Source organism: Patiria miniata, unplaced genomic scaffold, assembly GCF_015706575.1.
Source record: "Patiria miniata isolate m_02_andy unplaced genomic scaffold, ASM1570657v1 HiC_scaffold_21, whole genome shotgun sequence".
Lineage (NCBI taxonomy): Eukaryota > Metazoa > Echinodermata > Asteroidea > Valvatida > Asterinidae > Patiria > Patiria miniata.
Window position 1 is genome coordinate 4,042,628 of NW_024037060.1, and position 22,883 is coordinate 4,065,510.

The window sequence follows — 22,883 nt, forward strand, 5'->3', positions numbered from 1 at the left end:
CAGCGTGATCGGTTACCAGCCAAACTTGTTTACGCTCTAGCGCCCTCAAGCGCGCGGAATTTGCACGTGCACGGTTATCACGCGCGGAGGTTGGCGGTTTCGTCAGGGTTTGTTTACGAAATAGCCTATGTGCGGTGCTATATGGCACGAAATGTTTTACATCATTAGTAACTCGATAGTTTCGTGCACCTTATTACGCCGGAAAAGTTTGAGAAATATACTGGTTGGGCCCTGGGATCTCTGGGTTGGGTTTTTATTTCACGTGCATGACGATCTGAGCCTAGGCCTACAGGGTGAGTAAAAAAACAACGAAACCCAAATAGTGGGACAATTTTTTGAATGACGTTTTGCCGCATGTCATGCATGTAGCGTCTTCAAAATCTAGGATATGAAAGCCCAGTCATTAATACTATAATAGTCCCATAAATGTGACTGAAATACTGGACTTCCTCCATATTGTGAGCCACACCGGGATGCATATAGCTCTACTGAGTGGAGCGTTGAATTACGGGTACCCCTCCACACCAAGTTGATATGGAGGGGTACCCGTAATTCAACGCTCCACTCAGTAGAACTAGGATGCATACTAAATTTCGTGAAAAGTTATGTTTCCTGAATTTGAAATCTAGACTGGCTTTCACTTGATATTCCCCTTCGAAGCTACTTGCCTGGTTAATAATATTGATAACCAGAAACAGTTCACTACTTACTTTTGGCTTTACAAAATATAGCATACCCTGTAATCTTCCGGGAAAATTTGGAGAGGGTACTTTATCCAAAACCATGCCTGCATGATTTTTCTCAAGGTCATACTAGGTCTTGGAAGTATGCGATCATTGAATTTCAAGACTACATTTATATGAAATCTGTTTTTCTTTTTCTTATTCCAGAAATGGCAACCTTTACAAGTAACCTGCTGTCGGCAACAAGAACAATCGTCACATTCCGGACAGCGTTGGGAATCATTATCCTGGGGAGTGCTTGTGTATCACTTGATCATATCCTTCAGCTGCAGGCCGTTGTATCCAACCTCTACTGCCGAGCATTCATGGACAGTTTCACCCACGGCCTTGTTGGGGTTTTGTCCTGGGCCATCGTGATAGGAGCTATCCCTCCCACGAGTTGTCGTCAACTGGGGGAGATCCTTTTCTGCGGGATGCTATCCTCGGGCTTAGACGTGGACCACTTTGTAGCTGCAAGGTCCATTTACTTGCAGGTAAATCAGTTTTTGTTAAAGCACTCTTCAAGATATTCTTCTTGGCCATCTGGACTCTCTGCAGGTAAATTAGATGCTTCTGCTTGACTAGTCACGAGAACTACAAGTACAATGCATGCTTTAGACAGTTTTCTTGCAAATGGCGTGAAAAAAAACCAGGTACAGCCAATTTTCAATTTAACGTGCACAAAACCACAGTGCCTTTGCGTTGTCGAAAGGAGGAAGTCAGTTAAATGCAACACGTGAAGTCTGAGAGACTAAGTCAAAACATGGCTATTCTGCCTCCATAGTCAAAAGGCGAACTGTGGTTCGTAGAAGGACCACTGATATTTACTTGAAGTTTTTAATCAGTAATAATATGCTGTGAGTGATCATCACGAGGAAAATACTGACTGAGAAAGCTGGTGAATTTTCTGAAACTGACCTTTTCTTTCAAGGTTGGTCACCTTCGTAGTGTATCCAAAACTTCTCGAAAGTTGAAAACTCACTTTGCAAAATCTTATTATTATACTTCGTTTCTACACAGGATGCTCTGGTGCTACCCCACCGGCCAGTTCTTCACTCTACCTCTCTCATTCTCCTCATCGGCTTCATCTTGCTCCTCACCACCCGCATCACCGCCTCCCACAAGCTTCGGCCACTTCCCTACATGTTCCTCACGGCGTCCCTCTCCCATCACATCAGAGACGGATCCAGGAGGGGGCTGTGGCTCTGGCCTCTTGGGTCCACGCCCCCTCTGCCCTACTGGACGTACATAGGCCTCGTCTGCATTTTGCCAGTTGTCGTTGAACTATTTTTAGACAGGACTGAAAGCACACTGCCACTGAAGGCCAGCAACGGTGCTGTTTCAGCACTGTCTTCGATGTAATCAAAAGAAACTTTATTAAAATTATTTAATGAGAGTTTACACATTGTGCAAAGAAATTCACTAGAGTGGGATGAGGAGACTGCCAAGGTAGTTCAATAACCCTAACTCCCTAGGCATTTTTACTAGCATGCAACCTCAATCCTGCAAAATCCTCCAACTGCCTCCATGTAAAAACAACATACAACCTCAGTCGTCCAAACCCCTCCGTTTTTTTGTGTGAATGTGGTCCCTGGAGAGGTGACCACTGCCTCAATCCTGCAAAATCCTCCATCAACCACTGTCAATATGTTGAGGTACAGCCAGTGACATCGTGGAGCAGTGCGGAGGATGTCAAGTATAATCAAGGCCTAAATTTATGCCCGGCTGAGCATAAACAACACAATGTCCGGCCCAAGACCTTGACTAGGTGCAATATCCTCCAAAATTCAGCCACACATTTTTGCCTCATAGCCTCAATCCTGCAAAATTTTGCAGAGGTGTTTGGAGGATTTGTGGTTAGGTTTAATGGAACACCATGTACCAAGGTTCAAGTCCCACTTCAGTAAATTGTTACGTAACTTTTATTTTCATTGATAATGAAATAAAAATTCAATATTGGGTCTGGTTTCCTGACCCTACTACAAACAAAACGGATCAATTTATGGACATCAGGGAATTGTCAGGTCAGGGAACCAGACTAGCTGGCTGTGTAACCAATTGCAAACAAAATGGGGACTAACCAATTTTGGTCAATCGGGGGCAGAATTTGAAGAAAGTCAGGTTTTTTGCCAAAGATTGTCGGCCGACCATCGTTGGAAATTAATAAAAAAATTCCACTCTTCTTGAAAATGACTGCACACCAGGTGCCATGATTTCACAGGATGCTTGAGACTATTATTCACTTACAGTCAAGTAAGGTATTTCATAATAGGTTTTTTTTGGGGGGGGGGGGTTTGAAACTCAAAGTATGGACTTTTAAAGTATTAAATCTTTAAAATCTTTACTGACATAAGCAAAGAAGATACAATTCGTTACATCACAGTTGTTAATTTCCAAAATCGGGATATTTATTTCATTGTGAAAATACTGATATAAAAACCTCTGTAAATGTACATTTTGTCAAGTGGTAAACTTTAATCACAAGTATTAAACATTTATTAATAAAACAGGAACAGCTAAAACTAAAAATAAGAAATGAACGTTTTCCCAGCTTCTGTTAATTTAAAATCTTTGATATGTTACATTTGGTGTGCACTTCATTAGCATTTACAAGTATGACGAGAACTGAAGCACCTGAGTACCTCTTCCATCCTGCAACTTATTTTTTTCCCTTGCATGTTTTATTTTCATCCCAGTCTGTGGAAGAGTGAGATTTTTAGTGATTGAAAGTGATTGAAACCGATTTTTATTCAAAACACTAGCTACACTTTGCTCAAAGTCATATGTACCAAAACAAATTGCTCACAAATTTAAAACATGCTTAATCTAGTTACAAATGGTGCTACTGATCAAAGCACACGTGTTTCATATTTTCAGTTTGGCAAAATTGATGAGGAAAATCAGTGTCCCCCCCCCCCCCATTTCCAAATTAAAAATTATAAAAATCAACTGTGGGTTTTCCAAAATAGGCCAATACCTTGGGAAGTTCACAGTCAAAGTTACACGTTTTTCTGTCAATATGTTTCTAAAACAACTGCATTTTTTTTTACCCCACTGTCCCTGAAGAATGGCGTAAACCAACTGTTATTGCTTTTCACTGACTTTGGCAATTTCTTGGGTCGTTTCACTTGAGTGGAGGGGTTTCTGGCAGACAAAGAAGATGCAGTCGTATTCGTATTTCAGCATAGACTCGTGGTCTTGAAGGTAGCTTGCGTGTATCGATTCTTCCCTCTGCCAAGAAACATACCAAAAGAATCAAATAAAAAAATCAAGGTCACAGAAAACTGTGTAAATTTTTAGTTGTCCAATCGTAGAGGTAGTAAGTTCCCACAATTTGACGCAATGTCAGTTATGTATATATGCTGTACAAGATGCGGTCCAATCTGCTTCATCCACTGTACGATTATGTCCCCGAGCCATATGTGCCGGCAAGAAATACTTGGCTTGCATCGTCTCTGCATCCGCTTACTCTGCAGCCGATGAGATGTCGCACCAGCCAGTTCCAGCGTTGTTTCTTGCCCAGTGCCGTACAGCTATGGAATTCCTTACATGGTGACATATGTGCAGCAGGCAGTGTGCATACTTTTAAGTCAATGGCCAACATTGTATCTAAGGTCCATTTAATTTTTTTCTCGTGTTTTGCTCGTTATTGTCCAGTTTTTTTTCTTTTCGATCACACGTGTTCTTGTTTTCTCAAGATTTTTTTTTATAGCTGTCTCTTGATTTTGTTTGCTTCGCCAACGCTTCAGGTGTGTGGGGGTTGCTGTAAAGCAACTTTCCCACTCTACCTGATTCGTTTCGTCTAATAATAGTAATAATACAAGTTAACCCTTAAGTCACTGTACCGCCTGAAACCGCCTGATCTCTCAATGGTTTCACTCAATGGTTCTATTGATTCATCAGTGACTAAACACAAGTGATACAATGTATTACGGTTGCTAATGGGTTAATAAGCCGTAACTTATGAACTTACACTGCCATCAAACACAAATGTCAAAAAGGACGACAAATACAAAACGTGAACGCTCACCAGTATTACAAAGGAGAAGTCTAGAATCACTTGACGAAGGACGTCATATGCAATTTCAATAGATGATTCTTTCGGCGTGTTCTCAAAATGGTACAGCAACGGACCTGCGAAGCGAAGAGCACATTGTGATCCCAATTAAACTAATTATGTGCCACCCCCCCCCCCCCCCCCAAAGTAAAAAACTTTATCTGCTGTACTAGTTATTTTCCAAAGTGGTACAATAAAGTGTTCAATTAACCTGCTGATGAGGTTCCCTAAAATTCAGTAATTGAAAAAAGTTGGCACTAATATTGGTTAAAATGATGCAACTGGGCCAAGTTGAATTTGTACACAAGGTCAAAAAGAATAGATATATATTGTTGAATGGTAATATCTTCAACCATGCCGAAAATGCTGTCTGATGCAGTGGTTGTCTGTTGAAGTGAAGTAAAGTCTGTCACAAGCCAATATTGCCCATCAGACCGGCGTTTATCTCCGGTTTCAGTAGCATGAAATGACTGAGAATGTGTCTATTCCCCTTGGATGGGATGCCAGTCCATCGCAGGTTACTTCCCAGCTAATGCCGGTACCCATTTATACTCCTGGGTGGAGAGAGGCAAGTGAGGGTGAAGTGGCTTGCCCAAGGATGCAAGATATAGCCAGCAGCTGGATTCGAACCCCTGACCCTCTGATTACGAGTCACGAACCCTAACCACTAGGCCACACTCCTCTAGTGAACTTAAGAGTTATGAATAGAAATAGGTACAGAAAGAGACTTCCAGGAGAAAACATTAAGACAGTCTTTTAAAACCAATTACATGAAAGTGAAATTGACATACCTAGATTAATCCAGATGCCACCAGGTTTAAGGATCTTGTAGATTTTCTCGATGTAGTCGAGGATATTGTGTGCTGTGTCTATGAAGAAACAAGTGGCTACACAATCCCATTGTGCTGTAAAAACACCAAGCAAATGTTTTATAGTTTTACTTCACCAGTGATGTGCGATTTCCTATGAAGTTATCAGAATAATATGAATTAATCTTATTCCCACTACATGTATTGGAAGTTTGATGCTAGTTATGCCACTGTCTGCCAGTGCTAGAAACTATGTCCGACAGAAACTAGGTAACTTTGTTTTTAGTGTGTAATATATTTTAAGCATCTGCATAGTCAATAGGTGGCACTGTAACAAGCTTAAGTACCATCAGATGGGTCAAATACAAAGTGTTCAAACTGTAACACTTGTAAATGTTATGGCCCAACTGTAGCATTGTCCCAACTATGGTTGGGACTGCCCCAACTATAAGTTGGGACTACCCAAACTATAGTTGGGACTGTCCCATCTATAGTCGGGTCATTACCTCAATTGGAGCATAGCATAGACAATCGGTGAGAAGCCTTATTTTACCTGGAGTGTCGTAAACTTCCAGGAAGTCGCCGGCTACCATTGAGAAGTCCGCACCCTCTTGCAGACTAGACGGACTGATATCAGGTATAGTGACCTGCCTGGTTTGATTGGCGTTGGATTTGATATTGCTGAATTGATGGGCCCAGGGATAGATGGTGATGCCCTCTACCTTGGGTGAGCTGGGAGGCGGGAAGGGATGTGGTCAGATAAATGAGGTGTAAACACCGAGCACTTCCATTTTTGTCTGGTATTGAAAGGCTCTTGGCTAAATATCAAGTGCCTGAGATGGTCTTCAGATAATAGTTTGAAACCCTTACAGAATTATACGTATTTTACAGACAGCCTCCATTCTATATGTTTGGCTGGCCGAAAGATTTCTACCCAAAGTTTCCAGGTACTCACCGGTTAAGTATAAAATGTGAGGCAAACAGCATATACAGGCTGAACTCGTTGCCTTGACAACTGTATCCAAGCTTGGCAACCTCAAAGGCTAATCTGCCCAGTCCAGCTCCAGGCACGAGAACTGTTATACTCTCCTTGCTAAACGTAAAACAAATAATAACAGTAATGATAATAAAGGCACCAAAAATTAAAATAGCTCCATGCTGAATGCTGATTCGGGATGGTCCATCATTCGTATCCCGAACCCCAAGTCTAAACTTCGATTTCAGGGAAGCAAGCAGAATTTTTGGGAAAAAGAGGGGCCGCCAGATGAGAACTAGTTTGTTTTGTACTCGGCCTAATTTTTTGCGACAAGATTCTAGTTAAGTTGTTTAAGAATCCCTCAAGTAACACCCAACACAATGAGCCTAAAAGGTGCGGATAAACTTGCCCCCAACTTATCCTGAATATTAAACTAGGTGATTCCTTTAAGACCAAGAACACCGACCTATCCTTGAGGGGAAGACGTGTCTGTATCTCTTCAATGATTGGTCCGTAACACGCTTGCCGCTCACTGATGCCATCTTTACTCCAGTCTCGAACAAACTGCTTGATTGTCGTCAGTACCTTCTCCATGTCCAGTTTGGCCACCCCATTGTTGACCTTTAGCCTTCTCTTATCCTTTGTATCGTCCTTTGTATCGGTATCGTCCTGTAAAAAAAGTGTTGTCCAAACAAGAAATTGAAATTAAAACTTCAAAACTTGAAAAACAATTGTTGAAGGCACAATTTCAACGCTCCTAACATATCCACAATTGTTTCTCAAGCTCTGGTTTAACCCTTACCTTCCCAAATCCTCCTAAATACTCTTTGCAAAACGGATGATTTTGGAGGTTTAAGGCTATATGGCAAAAATGTGTGGCTGATTTTGGATGATGCACTGTGTCAAGGTCTTGGGCCGGACCTTGTGTTGTTTATGCTCAGCTCTGCATAAATTTAGGCCTAGATTATACTTGAAATCCTCCGCACTGCTCCAGGATGTCACTGGCTGTACCTCAACATGTTGACAGTGATTGCTGGAAAATTTTGCAGGATTGAGGCAGTGGTCATCCCTCCAAGGACCACATTCAGGAAATAACGGAGGATTTTAGAGGATTGAGGCTGTATGCTATTTTTACAACAATGGTGGCAATTGGAGGATTTTGCAAGCTTGAGGTTACATCCTAAAGCAAAAATGTCTGGGGAGTTAGGGTTAATAGGATCTTATTTACATTTTAAAATGGTATCAACATGTCAACAAATATGACATGATAGGAGCCCTCATTTTGCAAGTCTGATTTACCTGACCAACATTTGTCCTACAGCACACAAGCTTCTCTTAAGGCCGGTTTGTACTTTTCATGACGTCAACAATGAAAGTTTCAATGTGACGTTCTCTGCAATCCTAACGACTTCATTTCGCACTGAAATTCGTGGAAATATTTCTTGTACATTTATCCTGTAAACTTTTCCTGAATCTTCTATTGCCCTCCATTGTGCAGTAAAACCAATGACCAGTCCTCTTACGGCAACTTTCAAGTGACATCAAGCCCCATACACAGAAATGGGTGCATACCTATGTTCCCCTATACCGATGTTCCCCGAAATCCTTACTGTATAACCCTAACTTTAACCCTAACCCTAATCCTTAGGATTTCGGGGAACATCGGTATTGGGGAACATCGGGTAGACCCCCACAGAAATAGTGGACATTGAAGAATCTTGCAAGCTCAGGGTCAATGTTACAAGAAGTAAATGGTGACTCAGCTCACACTGTAGTCGTCTCGGTTGACAAACATGCAGTCAGTGTTTTCAATGATGAGTTTGATGATCTCATAGTTGTGGTCTACGCAGTGCCGAACGTCGCCCAAGTGATCTCGGAATCCCTGCAGCAAAGCCTGGTGATGTCCCGGCAAGTCGTCAAAGTCCTTCAGTTTGTGGTTCAGTCTCATGTGCATGAAAGCCCTGCAGAACAAACAGAATAATCTGCCGTGAATCGTGATTGTGAACTGTATCAATCCTGAGATTTTATCAAGATTATTTGTACAATGTACATGTGGTTCTGAGACCGAGGACGTAAAGAAAATGCATGAACAGTAAATCATGTAATCTTGGCACTACATGGTGCTAATTGCAGTAAATGTCTTATAAATAGTCAACACACCAACAAAACATTCATTCTAACAAAGTCTTTGCCTATCTGATTTCAGATGGAAATAAACTTGCCACTCAAAACGTTAACAAGTGGACGCCGATATCCGGGAGCTTCTATAAACATTGACTTGTCTAGTTCCCAGACCTATTTACTTAAAACTCAAAGCCGTGGCCTGTCATTCAGTATTGGTCTGAAGTGCACCCGCATGCATACACTTTTGACCAGAATTGAATTATTATTAAGTAAGATTTGAGGCTTTGCATGGTGGAGATACTAAATAATGAAAGGTTTGCGGAAACACCATGTGCGAATAATTTCTCAACTAAGAGGATGGTTCTGAAAAGAACCAGAGGTATAAACTCGACGTTCCGGTCAGTATGCTCTGACCGTCTTCAGGAAACCTTTCATTATTTATTGAATTATTATTATTATTATTTTTTATTCAACCAAATTACAAAAACACAACAAGCAATCCACAAAAATAAACAAAAATAAACAAAAACAACCCAATCCAAGCTGGCCATGATTGACAAAAGTATAAGGTCAAGTAAAAAAAAAACAAGTTTAGCATCCTGCCTTTCTGAAAAAAAGGAAGGAGGCAGCAAATTATGTCACTGTTTGAAATTTATAATTTTGGGGGTTTTTTTTCAATTAATTTAAAAATAAATAAATAAAGAGGTGGCCTCCAAAAAAGGAAGCAGGCGGGGACGCTAAACATCTTTTTTTTATTAGGCCTAACACTGTGACCACAAAGCCTGTCAATCTAGTATGTATAACATTAACAGGCATATCACTTTGTTGTGTAGCCTAATTCTCTTTTATTTCAGTGATACAAAAAAAATTGAATGACTATGATTTTGAGATTTCTTTCTTAAGAAAAAGAAATTCAATCAATCAATGGACTCCCTATATAAAGTGATAAAATAGTTTCAATCTTGATTTGATTTTCGGCTCCCTTAACAACAGACCTTTCCGGTCATTTTGCGTATGTGAGCTGTGTGGCTGAATATACGGAGGAAGTCCAGCATTGAATTTTTTAGCCACATTTTTATGGGTCTCCGCAACTACACCGAGTATCACCCGTTATCCACGGAGCCAAATCCTGTATAACGTCTGATATGTCTAGATATGCAGATACTGCAATCCAATTTGTTATCAGCAGAGTGAGTACATGGTGGGATTTGGATTGAAACACTCTCACGCACAAACGAATAACTGATAGAACTAAACCAGCTGAAGAAAATAGTATTTCAATGACTTTTTTGCACGTCTGTGATCAAACGAAGCAGGCGATCAGATGCAAGGAGTTACATGTACTGTTCAAGAGGAAGGCGACAGTCTTGGATAGAAATGGGGATTTAATAAAAATTACAAATTTGTTGGTTGGTTTAAAGAACACAGGCTTGTTTCTTGGAAAACTCTTTACCTTCCTTGAATGATTATCAGATTATGTTTGTCAGGTTGTAAAATGTAGTGACAGTTTGAAATCATCAGTCATTACTGATTGGCTGCTCAAGAGTCATAATTTTAATCCAGTCAATCACAAGTCCATAAAAAGTCAAATGACCGAAGACCCGATATGGAAAGCGCCGCTGATTGGTCAAAATCTAGGAGGTCAAGAGGCGCAGGCGGGGTCTTGCCTAATTTAATCAGCGAATCTGTTGACTACAACTATCCTCGACCCTCCATTATCTGCGCAGGTAACGCTTGCACACACGCACGCGTTGTCACACACAAATTGAAGGTAAATACATAGAAAAGGGACCGCGTAGCTCGTAGCTTTAGCCAGTTTAGGGTGTCTGACAAATGTCTAACGTCACGATACACACAAACATGACAAACCCCCGGCATTTTTGCCCGGCCCGGCGTTCGGCACACATTCCTAACTTCCAAATTCAGCACATCAAATTTCATCCATTAACAATTCACCTGTAATGTCTAAATGCAGCAACCACTTCCTCGTAATGTCTTTTCTCCAGTTCTTCATCATCTGCACTGACATCTGATTGTGTATCGGGAAGAATTCGGGGAGCACGCTTGGAACTTTCAGTCATCATGGGCTGCGCCATTTTGTCTGCATAGAGTGTTTCTCGGCGACAGCGGGCGCTATTCAATGTGACTGCGAAGTCACTGCCAAGTGAAAATCTAGGTTTCGTTTGCAGCTTTGTCTCCAACTTTGCCTCCAACTCCAACTTTGCCTTCATGAGATAGACCCCTATACTGCCCTACATGAGTAGGCAATAGTATGGTTTGCCAATCTTTAAGAATGACTTGATATTCTGAAAACACCACCAAAAAAAAAAGGGGGGGGGGACAAATTTCACGGAGCTGCTGAACACAAAACTTTACTTAAATGTTTCGCACAGAAAACGTTTGATCATGCAGCACTGTGAAAAGCGTGTATACATACTCCATGGGACTGGATCCAGCTTACAGATTTTTTTCTTTATGTACTAAATAATACTCTACTCATTTTAGCTTCATGAATTTGGCTTCAGTGGTCACGGAACCCCATCTACCGTTCATGCAAGGAGTCCCTAAATCAAGTTAAATCAATGAGTTCCTAGTCAGGAAGTAGTCTATCAAGTCAAGGTCTTGTAGGCTTAATTATAAATTATAAAACAATTGGTGGGTCCGCTTTTTACTAGTGATGCCACTGCTCCGATTCAGAACGGCATCAGCCGGGGAGTAACCTGCGATAGACTGGCATCCCATCCAGGGGGACCAGAAACCAAGAAAACCGGAGATAAACACTGGGCTGATGATGAGCCACATTGGCTCGAAACAAATTTTACTACCGTAATTTTCAAATCATCATTGGAGACACCAAAGATGCATTTTACGAAGATATCTTGCAGTTTATGGGCACTTTTTTGGAAGTGCCAAAAACCGGATGATAATTCTTCTATTTTAGCGACACAATTTCCCCGGCCTTTCATTTCCTAGCTCTCTGGCGGCCAACACTGATCATTGGTGCCTGGTCCCTGCACAGCCCGGCCACTACAGCAAACTACTGAACACCAGCTAGACTCGGTGTCTGCCTCCAGTAATTGCCAGTGGGCACAAATTGAAACCAGGTTTACTCCTCGTGTGAGCAATATGTGATTGAATATTGGGTTTTGCCCATCACCGACGAATTTTTTTTATGGATATGTAATTGATGATGAGGAAGATGGCAACCAAGCTACAAACTCGACGAATTTCATCGCCTGTTTCGATTCTGGCTGGAATTTCGATGAGTTTATCGTCCGTACGGCTGTTCAACATTGTCCGTGTGATTGGACACGTCTGAATAACATGACGTCGAGTTTTTAAACATCACTATTTTGTTATCAAATCATTTGCTAGACGGTCTTTCCATTTAAAAACCGTGACGGTAAAATCGTTGAAACACATAGAAGCACATTGCAACCTGTTTCACGGTACTGTCTCCAAATATCTGCTGCCACCAAGAGTTTGATAAGGGTCCAGTGTCTTGAGGTCAAGGCCATGTCCAAATGGCGCTGACCTATTATTGATGCACCGCTTCTACCAATGCTAAATCTACAGCGAATACTGTGATTGTTATCCCAAATATGTTATACAGTGTATACTTCCCGAGTCTCCTCGGTGGCTGATATCAAAATGAAGGTCGAAGGAAGAGAAGAAAATCGTCGAGAAAATTGCCAAATTGAACGGTACCAGTGTTCCCGAGAATGTATTTGACAGACCAGAAAGCAAGCGTGGTACCACAAATTAAGGCAAGAAACGACACTGTATACGGCAAACGGTCTGCTCAGCCACCCCGTACGCAAATGTATAAAAGAATGACATAAAACATATTACCAAGTTAATCGTCAAATGTTACGAATTCTTTATTTGTATCTAATCTGTTTGGTTTTACCATTAATCATTTGCATGCACTATCATCTTCGTATAAAAAGGTTACGCACCGTATTTTTGTAGAACTACTAAACCAAAACATAGGTGAACTATAGTTTGGAATAAAAAACTTTCACGACAGGAACAAACTGTATACGAAGATCCAATTGGATCTCTTCCGAACTCCAAACATTCGGAAGACAAACTGGTTGGTTTTAATAGGAATTAATTATTTGCCTTGTGACTTTTGAGGGCCACTCAAGTTGAATAGTGTGACCAAATATAACATCGTCAAAGCCTAGTTGTGTAAAGTTGTGCTATCACCGTGACTCTAGACCTACCTGTTGTTTCAACAACAAGGTGAGCTCGAGAAATCAGTTTATAATCAGCCACGCATTAGTTAACTTAGCACATTATTCTCAAGAGATAAGTTGCCAAACGAATATCATTGCTTGGACAATTTACTAATCTTGCGAATCAATAATTTAATGTTCCGCAAAGCTGCCGTTTCCGTGAAAAGAGAATCAGGCGAGCGGAGTTGCAGGCGATAGATTTGACGCTTTGTCTCGTAATACCTAGCCTGTTTTGTCTCGCTCGTCACAGTCATAAGAAATTGACGAGGGCATCTCATTTAGCCAATGCAGTTTCCATTTGGGAATACATCGAGTGTGTAAGACGGAAGAAGGTGCTAATAAATTCCCCACGGGTAACCCAAGTGTTTACTACTATTTCCCTTGACGAGAGATGAAAGATTGCACAGTCTCTGGCAATTATCATTAGCCCTTATACACTCATCTTGATCATGAATGTTTTACCGTTTGTAAATTTCGTGTTTCACTAATACTAGGAATACCTTTGGGGTATTAATAAAACAATTTCGATGTGACCCACTTTAAAAGAAAATTAGAAGAATCAAGGCACATCTTTTTATTTATTTATTTTTGGTTTGAGATGTTGTGGATCCCTGGCTCTACACAATCGCCAATTATAGCTTTAGGGTAGACGTCGTAATGTACACGACAGTTCCTATCTGTTAGAATGCATGTCTGGTTTATTTACTTCCAAGATTTGTTTCTCTCTTTTAGTTTGGCAATTGCAGTTAATACATTACAGAACTGACTGTAGAAAAAAGGAAGTCTTGTCTGTTTCACAATTAGCTCTGTACAGAATCACTGTGAACAAAAACGAGGCCGCGCTTAAAAATCTATGCATCGTGATTTGAAGTTCACATAATGTCAAGAGAGCTCCTCTGACAGCCTCTCTTTCAGTTAACCGTGCAAAGGGCCCACGCTAGCGTTGTAATCTAGAAACAAGCGAAGGGAGGTTAGGCCCATTTGTCATTTGAAACCCCGAACGAACATGTCTCTTGTCAACATGACTATAATGGTTTGACTACGCCATGCGCTAATGGTAGAAGAGTACTTTTTGCGATCACTCCAAAACACAAACAACCAAACAACATACAGACACGATGGCGGGAAGTCATTTCAAAAGTTCCTAGTTGTGCCGTCCCTCCTTTGTAAACACTGCTGGAATCATTCAGGCCGTTGAAGAGAATGTTTTATAGAACAAAAGGGCATCTGGGACAAATTTATAGGTATGCATGTTGAGTGTTTACTGTCTTTGAACTAATGCGTTGTAAACAGACAAGCAAAGTCTCGCTAATGAAAACATGACCAAAGTACGATGGTGCTTGACTTTTCCCGCATGAATTCTGCAAAGAGGTATCAGTCCACAATCTGAACACAGGCAGAGGTAAACGAACCATCACTTAGCCAACTGGTTTGATGTAAATTTGACATTTTGACAGTAAACTGCGCGCCACCTTCAGTTTAATATATATAGTACTTGGGCAGGTTTAGCTTCACCATAAATACACAGGAGCGTAGGAAGAAAACAAGCAGGAAAAGTTTGTCTATATATCCTCCACAATAGACGTCACCTGGAGGCGCAGTCACCCTACATCTTTCGTCCAGATCTTCGTCCATTACAACTATACGTGGGAACAAGCTGAAAATAGAGGTATAGCCGTAGCTCTACAGACCCGTTTCCGACACGGCCTTATACTTCCTTCACCGTTAGACAAGACTTTACAAAATTGAGTGAATTCGTTTATGCCATTCTGTAAAATAAAAAAAGGAAGATGAAGCAAACTATGGTAATGAAATGTGGCCGCACACGCCTGACGGTTCGTTTGTATTTCTTGAAGTTATTTTACATCTTTAGACATAAATATAAAATTGAATTAAAAGGAAACGTAAAACCACATGAACAGGGGCTGTCAAGGACAAACAAAAGCATAAAACACTGTCATCAAACGATGTGTTTGTAATGTAAACGCGAATTTTGACGAACGCTTTGAAAATTTATGATTTTGGATGAGGTTGAATTTCCTGGCTAATAAAATAATGCTGCAGTAAAAATTAGTCGCCTCTAGTTTCTTAAACACAACTGAACAGGCAGTTTATCTTGTCCAACACTTTTGAAATACTACAATCCAAATAAACAATACATCTAAATTTAAGACAGCTTATCCTGTCTTCAGTTTACACTCTGCGTCCAAACACCGGAAAGTACAGGGTTGACTGAGAGCCTGATATTGTCAGTATTGACGACTCTTCTGGATCATGTTCATCAGCGAGGAAGCCTGGTGTCTCTGGTAAAAATCAGGCGTCCGACAATCGTCCTCAATAAAATGATGCTGTATCCATTACAGGCTCTTACATCTTGGGTTACAGTGAGGGCAGGTTGGCTGACGGCCTCTCTCGATTTGATCCCGTCAAACGAGGTGTCTGCCAACGCCAAGAAATTAGGAAAACCAAATCGAATTATCTTTCGATAAATCGAAAGCCGATCAAGAGTAATAAGAATACCCTGGGGTGTTTTGCCGCTGTGTGATTCCAGCGAAAAGGACGGGTATTATAAGGCGCGAGCTTTTTGTGGCCAAACACATCGTGTTTTTTTCTCTACAAAGGATAATTTTGCGAATGGTGAGATTCAAGACGAGATGATGACATTTTTTTCTGACCTGTCTGCATCCCTGTCTTCGTCCAGCTGAATTGTTTGCTCCCAAAGAAAATTGATGGTAATTCAAAATCTGTTGAAGTTGAAGCTGAAATCAACAATTATTGCAAGAATGCACCATAAGCAAACGTTTTTCCGCTCAAATTTAAGAATTATGATTTTTTTCGGCATGATGTTGGCTGAAGAGGGATCTTGGTGAGGCGGTCCTGCATTCTATCAACATTAATGTATTCTGATCAAATTTTTAACTAGTTTCATACAAAAATGACCATTTAGATTTTTCAGTGTGATTTGACAAGGAACTACAATTATGGGTGTAAAGTCTGTAGGTTTCATTTGCTCGTGCAGTTAAAAGGAAACATTTCGTTCGTTCTGATAGGTTCAATTAGGCCTATACTTGTAATAAATTGACCTCGATATATTCGCTTTCTCAGCCTTTTCGCAGCCAATTGCTAGAAACCTGTCATGTACAAAGCTCGATTTCTCTGCAAAGTGGCACCACTATAAATAAGTGTTGAATTATCGCGACTTTCCACCGATTTGGAGGTGCCAGATTACTTTTGAATCACCGTGAAATGATATGACCAAAATGTTGCGGGGAAAAACAAATCCAGATGGGGTCTGACAGCCAGACCCCGGCCCCCCTCAATTGAACATTCATCGATGTATGAAAAGGTATATCATTTCAAAAGCAACATGCCTTCACACAAAAGTAAAAGGAAGATGGGCAGGGATCGAGGCAGGTCGTATGGACACAGATGATCGGAGTACAAACACTGTCTGTGTTTTTACTGGCGAATTTGCATCGTATCGGGAGATGGTGTTAGGTTTCTTGATCGAGGGATGGCCAACTTGGATGAGGAGAGGAGTTGGGTTGCTTAGATAAACACTTGGCTCTTGCAGAAAGCAAGGAACGAAGAGGTATTTATATGGAATCGTTCTCCAAAGAAAAGAACGGGAAAGTCAGAGACAACGCAATTGAAAACTCTTATTTTAAGGTAGAACGGGCTCTGCCCTTTACAGAGATATTTCAGTGTGTTCAATGAAGATAATATTTACCGAAGGGCCAAGCATTTGAATGAGAAATGTGTTTATGAAGTGGATGTTTATACGATATGGTCATATTCTGTTGACGCTATGTTGATGTTTGAAGTTTTGTGAAAGTTTGAGATGGTTTGTATACCTATTAAAGCCTGGACATTGAAACAAAGCTACCTTATTTTTTTTGTAAAGAATTTGAACACCTTCCTACATAATCCTGACCACGCAATCATCCGCCAGTGTTCTGAATTCCTTTAAATTCAAACATGCACTTTGCCGGTTTTGAACCAAAGGAAATCCTCTTGATTTATGTACTATAACTTTGCCAAACTGCATCTGAATCATGTGCAAAACCAAGAAAGAGGCGTGGCCTACAACTTAAAAAAGATTGTTACTGTATCCCATCCCCTCCCCCCCCCCCCCCCCACATGCCCACGTATAACCTTACGGGGTGAAGTTTGTGGGGTACTTGTATTGTGTTCCTTTTACCCTTGCATACAATTGTACCCTTTGTATGGTACCCTAGTACCCACTGGTCCGGTACAAACACACCCACACATCCCCTATACACAGGCAAGCATTTGATGTGCATTTTGGAGCATATTTGGAGAACCGTGACCAGTCTTGTAAATTTTAAGGTTTACTTTCTGCGAGTGTTATAAAACTCCGTGTCATATCAAACGGTTATGATACAATATATAGTAGTCGGATTCTTTGATAAACAGTGTCACTAGAGGGCGCTATTAGGGCTGGGGAGTCCAAGAATCCATCAGACCGCAACGATCACTCCTTTCGTTGATGCTTTGACACCCATATAGAGCTTGGACCCACCAAAACCTCGTGCTCCGGTCCCCGATCCAAGTCTATTTTGATTTAACATCGCAACTGCATGCTGCACTTTTGCCTCAGTCTCTCTCAAGAAGCTCATAACAGCAGATGCAAGTGACAGCCGAATAAACCCGCGGTTTTCGCCCGGGTCGATCGTAATGTAATCGTTTCCAGTCTGGCAAACCGGAAGACAACTACGCATGCAGTATTGTAACAACCTCAATAACCCGCTCAGCGTCAAGACACACTATAAAGTTAATCAAACAGTTTCTACAATTTATACGTTCAGGTTTTTTCCCCCTCTTCAGCTGGCATTTAATATAATTTTCCCGATACGAGTACAGCTATAGCTCATGTATTCTGAAGCTCAATCATGATATTAAAATTCTGTAGAGTTTATAGACAATACACTGCATCATTTACCTTACATTAAATGCTATCGCAAGAAGCATTTTATCTGTGCTCGAAATTCGTGGTTTAAACGAACACCAAATACAGACGACATGCCTTTAAGCAGGTCTTTATTCAAGTTTTATAACAAGAATTAAAAAAAAATATTGGACAGGAGGTGAAAAATAGTGACCGATTTTCATTTTTGTGAAAAATATTAATACAGAATTAATTACGTTGTTGTTACAGCATCTCATCACTTGACATGCTGATGCAAGTAAACAAACCAACCTTCGCTTCATCGGGTTGATGACATGAGCCAAGTCAATGACTCAAAATGAGAGCTATACAAAGACATAAGTGGGGGCAATATCTTCCTGACTATGGCTAGCGGCTTCTATACCTAAACACCATTGTGGATAAGGTATACGATAGCTTAGAGCCACTACAGTGGTTAACACGAAACTGCACATTGGAAGCCGAGCCACTCTCGAGAAAGATCTCCAAGGCACTTACTGGCGGATTGGCTCCAAAGGCGATCCGTGCAAAACGGACACTTTCCCCGAACGCTTTGGCGGTCCGGACCCGGCTCACCTGCCGCCTTAAATTGATTTTTGCCCCGATGCGAAATATCATTATAACTCCCTGATACTTATCATGCCCATTCCTTTCCGCCTACTCTGTTCATAGTCAACATCGATAGGCCCCTCTGAAAGCTCATTTTCTCTGTGAAGCACATTACAAGGGGGGAGGAAAGATATTTCGCTTGTACATCCTCACTGCGGAAATTAAGAAGTGCAGCTATCGGGGAGATGGAAAGCGAAGATACGCATTTCCTCCCGCTGCCGCGAGTCATAAAGATAACAGCAGTGATAAACATTTAACACATTCTATTTGAAGGATAATCTGAAAGTGAAACCACGGTAATTACAACACACTTGATAGACCTATCATTCTTAGAATGAGGATCTGGGGACAAACAGGACAACTTTTTGTCTCTCGCATGGGGGGGGGGAGGAGAGGGAGGAGGGGGGAGGGGGCTAATACGGGAAAAAGCCCTTGGATTGCAAAACCGAAGATAGTTTGTCTAGGGAAAAGAGTTCATTGATTTCGTTCGAGAACCCGGTAGATTAGCATTACTTCCCGAGACGAGACGTTTTGCAATGCAAAATGCCGACGATACTGTCCGTGCGGAAAGGAATCTCGGACAATAGCCAAAACAAAACCTAGTTTTGTTTTTCTCAGGGACGGCAAAAAAATTGCTCTGCTTTACTGAAGCCTCATTGGATCAGTGTGCCGACGGATATGCTCGGTGGAGCATCTAGTTTCGATATTGCTGTCTGCCTTGGATGTTCTCTCACATGGTGCGGACAGCAATGCACGTCACGGTGGATAGCACGAGTAATAGACTGATGACATATGGAATGATCCCTCTTCATCTGTACACTCAAAACCCCCCTTATCATCCCTGAGTCCCACTATCGTCCCTTGAGCCCCTTGTTTAGTGTCTTCGACTAGCTTGCGCCCAAGCATTGGAACGTGTTTACCGGAGCGTTCCAGATCTACCTTAGCGTGCCTGGACGCGAGGTTAACTGTGGGAGGCCAGGGGCTTTAAGGGGGCCAGGGAGGGAAGGATCCGCCCCGTTTGCTAGTTGACACGGTATCATCGGATCTGGGGTATGCACGGTGGATGACAGGGAATCGGAATTACATTTCACCGTGACAGCTGGAGGGTTGAGAACCGTCGGAAAGGGTTCAAAGGACGCGTGAGCCGAAATAAGCGGCGGCTACGTCAGAGGTGCATGTTTGCTGCGTTTATTCGGAGGAAGTTCTCTGATTGGTCACAACTGAAAGACTCGTTAACCAATCACAGCTCGGCATTTGGTAGGAGGTGAAACGCAACAGATTATCTTGTGGCACTTTCACCCTGAAGTTCGGTATTTTTTCCGCGCTTTGAAAATTATGTATACTGAGTCAGGTGCAAGTCTCATATGCGTGACGCGAACGTGCGAAGAGGACGTCGATATATAATATTGTTTTGCTCCCTTTCCGGGAAACTCCACGGCACTGATCTGATTATATGTTTAACTTAAAACTTTGTCAACAACACGCTGTGACAGTTAACATAGTAATGTCACGCCCCAACTATCGCATCGGTCCCAACTATAGTTGGGACTGTCCCAACTATAGTTGGGACCGATGCGATAGTTGGGGCGTGTCAGTAACAAACAAGGATTTTTGACCTCGGGCAAGTTGTAATCAACGTTGCTCGCTCCTTGAAATTTTTTCCCAAGGCCAACCGGTATTCTCCATGACATAAAAGCCAACACCTTTCATGTTAACACAACATCGGACAAGTATCGGACAAATTCAGAATGCTGAATTATGATTGACGGGTAAAAAAAAAGAGTCATCTAAGGGCTTCAGAAAACCCAGGCAAAATATCTTTAACAGGCAGAGATTTTGGAGGCACAACGGCATGCGAGCCACAAACGCTTGTGCTTGGGATAACATCAGGACTCTTAAGCGTATCTGTACGCCCGAGGGATGGGCAGGCAACACGGCCTAGCTGTCCTCCTGAGACACCCGATAATATAACCAGAAGCATCCATCGTCTTGGCTTACCCCTTTAACTTGTAAGCTATGCTTGTTAATAAGTCCTTCATCGAGTACACAGATACCGGCCGACATCAGCTGCAAACGTATCACTTGCCTCATGGTTGCTGGGCAACTCTGACTTATATGCACCCCCGATTCCTCCCTAGAAAGAAAGAAAAAAAAACGCGGGAATTTCCTTCCCGGTTGCATTTTTTTTTTGCAGCAACAACGGAAATATTCGAGTTGGCGGAAATGAAAGATTTTAATGTCTCGATTGGTGGTTTTAGATTCCACAGTGTGACGTGAATGTCACCGCGTCGGCCGATATAGCGCGGGCCCGATTTTAACCAAAAAGCAGGCCAACCTGTCAAGATCTGAAAGCTTTAGAGGCAGAAGGTATCAAAGAAACATTATGTAACAATCTTTTAGGTAATTTATCGTATACTTTATCCACATAAAACAGTCTTTTTAAGAAATTACTGGCAGGTTTTTTGTTAAATTATCAGCAAAGTGTGATTTGGTGTCTCTCTTTTTGAAACAAAGTACCCAAAAAATGTCACCAATTTCTTGTGAGGGATATCTTTCCAGGAATGAAATGGCTACGTGCTTTTACACAGAGGAATAATTCGTAATACGAGTTTAGAGACTCAATGAATATGAATCCACCACTGAAGTTAATAACATGGGCCTACATAATACCCGCTAACATTGAACGGGTAATATGAAAACGAATACGTCCTAAAACAACAAATGCCATAGTATTTCATTCAACTCAAACAGATCTTAGTCTTTTTGTCACACGCCTCAGGCGGACGAACGCCAGCTGAGAGAATTGAATCAGAACGTTTTCTCCTTCCTTTTCAAAAACATCATGTTAGAGCCACTTATCATCAGGACATTTGAACCGGAGGGTGTGAGAATAGTTAAACGAAAACACGCGTAGGCCTACTCAAAAGACTTGATAAGAAAAGGACTGGAAAAACGTGGAACGATCGACACTCCCGTCCAAAAAGCCCTTTCAATTGACAAGTCTTTAGGGCCTTCTGTCACCGACTCCTACAAGAAAAGTGACTCGTCCACTTGAATTCGGCATTTGACTGAAACATAGAAATGTTGCCTGCTTGTTATCATCCAAGACACGGAATGTAGCCAGACATTTTGAACACTTACGAAATGGAGGGGCGATGAAATTCTGTCATTAAGTTTGTTTGCTGAATGAATTTCACTTCAGAGCGCTCCTTCCGCGCAGCCATCGGCAAGTCTGTAACTGCTGAAATTTAAAAGGTTTTCCGGTTGGTCCAGACTCGACTAGACGCCCGGAGGTTTTTTTTTAGGGCCTAACACCGTCAAGACCAGCATAATACACACAAACAACTTGTCGATTATATTTTCCAAATCATTTATCCTAATAGGTGTCATATTATAAGCAACATTACATGTTTCCTCTTTTCTTATTACGGCACGAATTGACATTGGATTACGATGCATTAAATTTGTCTATGTATTCGTTTACTCGGCCATAGACCTAAACAGCCCAATTGCGTATCAATATATAAAATTTCATTCAACGAAAACTGTGCTAATTAAAATGGTAAATCATGCAGTCTCCCGATGAAGGCCGGACGATTTGCAGATAAATGGATGACATTTTGCTTCATCACCTCTCATCACGAGCCGGGAACCAGGTCGATTCGTTCAGGCTTCAGAAACTTTAATTTTCCGAAAATCTTTTTATATCGCATAACTAGATTTTCCGGCCAGCGCGCGCGTTCAGACGGGCCATGGTTGTCTGACGCCATGGCGAATACAGTAGCGTTGCACGACAGCGTCGCATGTGGCAATGTAGACACCCTCGGATGAAAACTCAATTGATTGGGTTACATTCGGGGGGTCGTGGTGAACGAAGCTATGCTGTGGCCGAATTCTTGGAGACGGGTGTGCAGCCCTAGCGATGTGTTGAGAGGGTGCCGGGATTAAGGTTGCTACTTACAGTATCTTTCAATCATTCCATCAGGTCTTAAGAGGCGAATTAACCAGCCTCGTCCGGGATAAAGATTGGGTTGTGGAATGATACACGCTGGAATTGTGATGTCGTGATATCGCTGGGGGCGACGTTTAATACGGTTAGATACGAACCCGATTGACTATAATTGGGTTATAGCATGTGACTTGTGGTTTCAAGCGGTTGAAAGAAGTCGGCCAATATCGTGAAGTGACGAATCGCAAATACATCTGCGGGAAGTCATTAGAATTTGTCAAACACTACGAGCTACTCAATATTGTGCCAACAGCGAAACTCCGACGCGGACGTTGCACAACGCCATGCTTCAGTGTCAAAACAATAAACGCACTTAATATTCTACGTCCTTCAGAAAGTCAGTCAATAATTGAGCCAATACGAGTACTTTTGCAATGTCTCATGAAGC

General features: G+C 41.7%; 2 protein-coding genes across 2 annotated transcripts; one reads left to right on the forward strand and one right to left on the reverse strand.

Moving 5' to 3' along the window:
* The first annotated feature begins 56 nt into the window (after positions 1 to 56).
* LOC119729584 (transmembrane protein 267-like) lies at positions 57 to 3,258 on the forward strand. The gene is made up of 3 exons (XM_038202200.1): positions 57 to 293; positions 891 to 1,216; positions 1,743 to 3,258. Exons 1-3 carry the CDS (start codon positions 128 to 130, stop codon positions 2,082 to 2,084), a joined length of 834 nt encoding a protein of 277 aa, XP_038058128.1. The 5' UTR covers positions 57 to 127; the 3' UTR covers positions 2,085 to 3,258.
* LOC119729582 (carnosine N-methyltransferase-like) lies at positions 3,109 to 10,813 on the reverse strand. Its single transcript, XM_038202199.1, has 8 exons — positions 10,645 to 10,813; positions 8,333 to 8,525; positions 7,031 to 7,233; positions 6,544 to 6,681; positions 6,142 to 6,320; positions 5,571 to 5,684; positions 4,753 to 4,856; positions 3,109 to 3,953 (listed from the first exon to the last, which is right to left on the reverse strand). Exons 1-8 carry the CDS (start codon positions 10,782 to 10,784, stop codon positions 3,807 to 3,809), a joined length of 1,218 nt encoding a protein of 405 aa, XP_038058127.1. The 5' UTR covers positions 10,785 to 10,813; the 3' UTR covers positions 3,109 to 3,806.
* Positions 10,814 to 22,883: the final 12,070 nt, after the last annotated feature.

Bases quoted from the DNA above. Each gene is read 5' to 3' on its own strand.
- LOC119729584 (XM_038202200.1), top strand. From the start codon at position 128: ATGTGCGGTGCTATATGGCACGAAATGTTTTACATCATTAGTAACTCG. The intron at 294-890 runs GTGAGTAAAAAA...TTCTTATTCCAG, and splicing joins TCTGAGCCTAGGCCTACAGG to AAATGGCAACCTTTACAAGT. The intron at 1,217-1,742 runs GTAAATCAGTTT...GTTTCTACACAG, and splicing joins CAAGGTCCATTTACTTGCAG to GATGCTCTGGTGCTACCCCA.
- LOC119729582 (XM_038202199.1), bottom strand. From the start codon at position 10,784: ATGGCGCAGCCCATGATGACTGAAAGTTCCAAGCGTGCTCCCCGAATT. The intron at 6,321-6,543 runs GTGAGTACCTGG...CCCGCCTCCCAG, and splicing joins TCACATTTTATACTTAACCG to CTCACCCAAGGTAGAGGGCA. The intron at 5,685-6,141 runs GTAAAATAAGGC...GTGTTTTTACAG, and splicing joins GGAAGTTTACGACACTCCAG to CACAATGGGATTGTGTAGCC.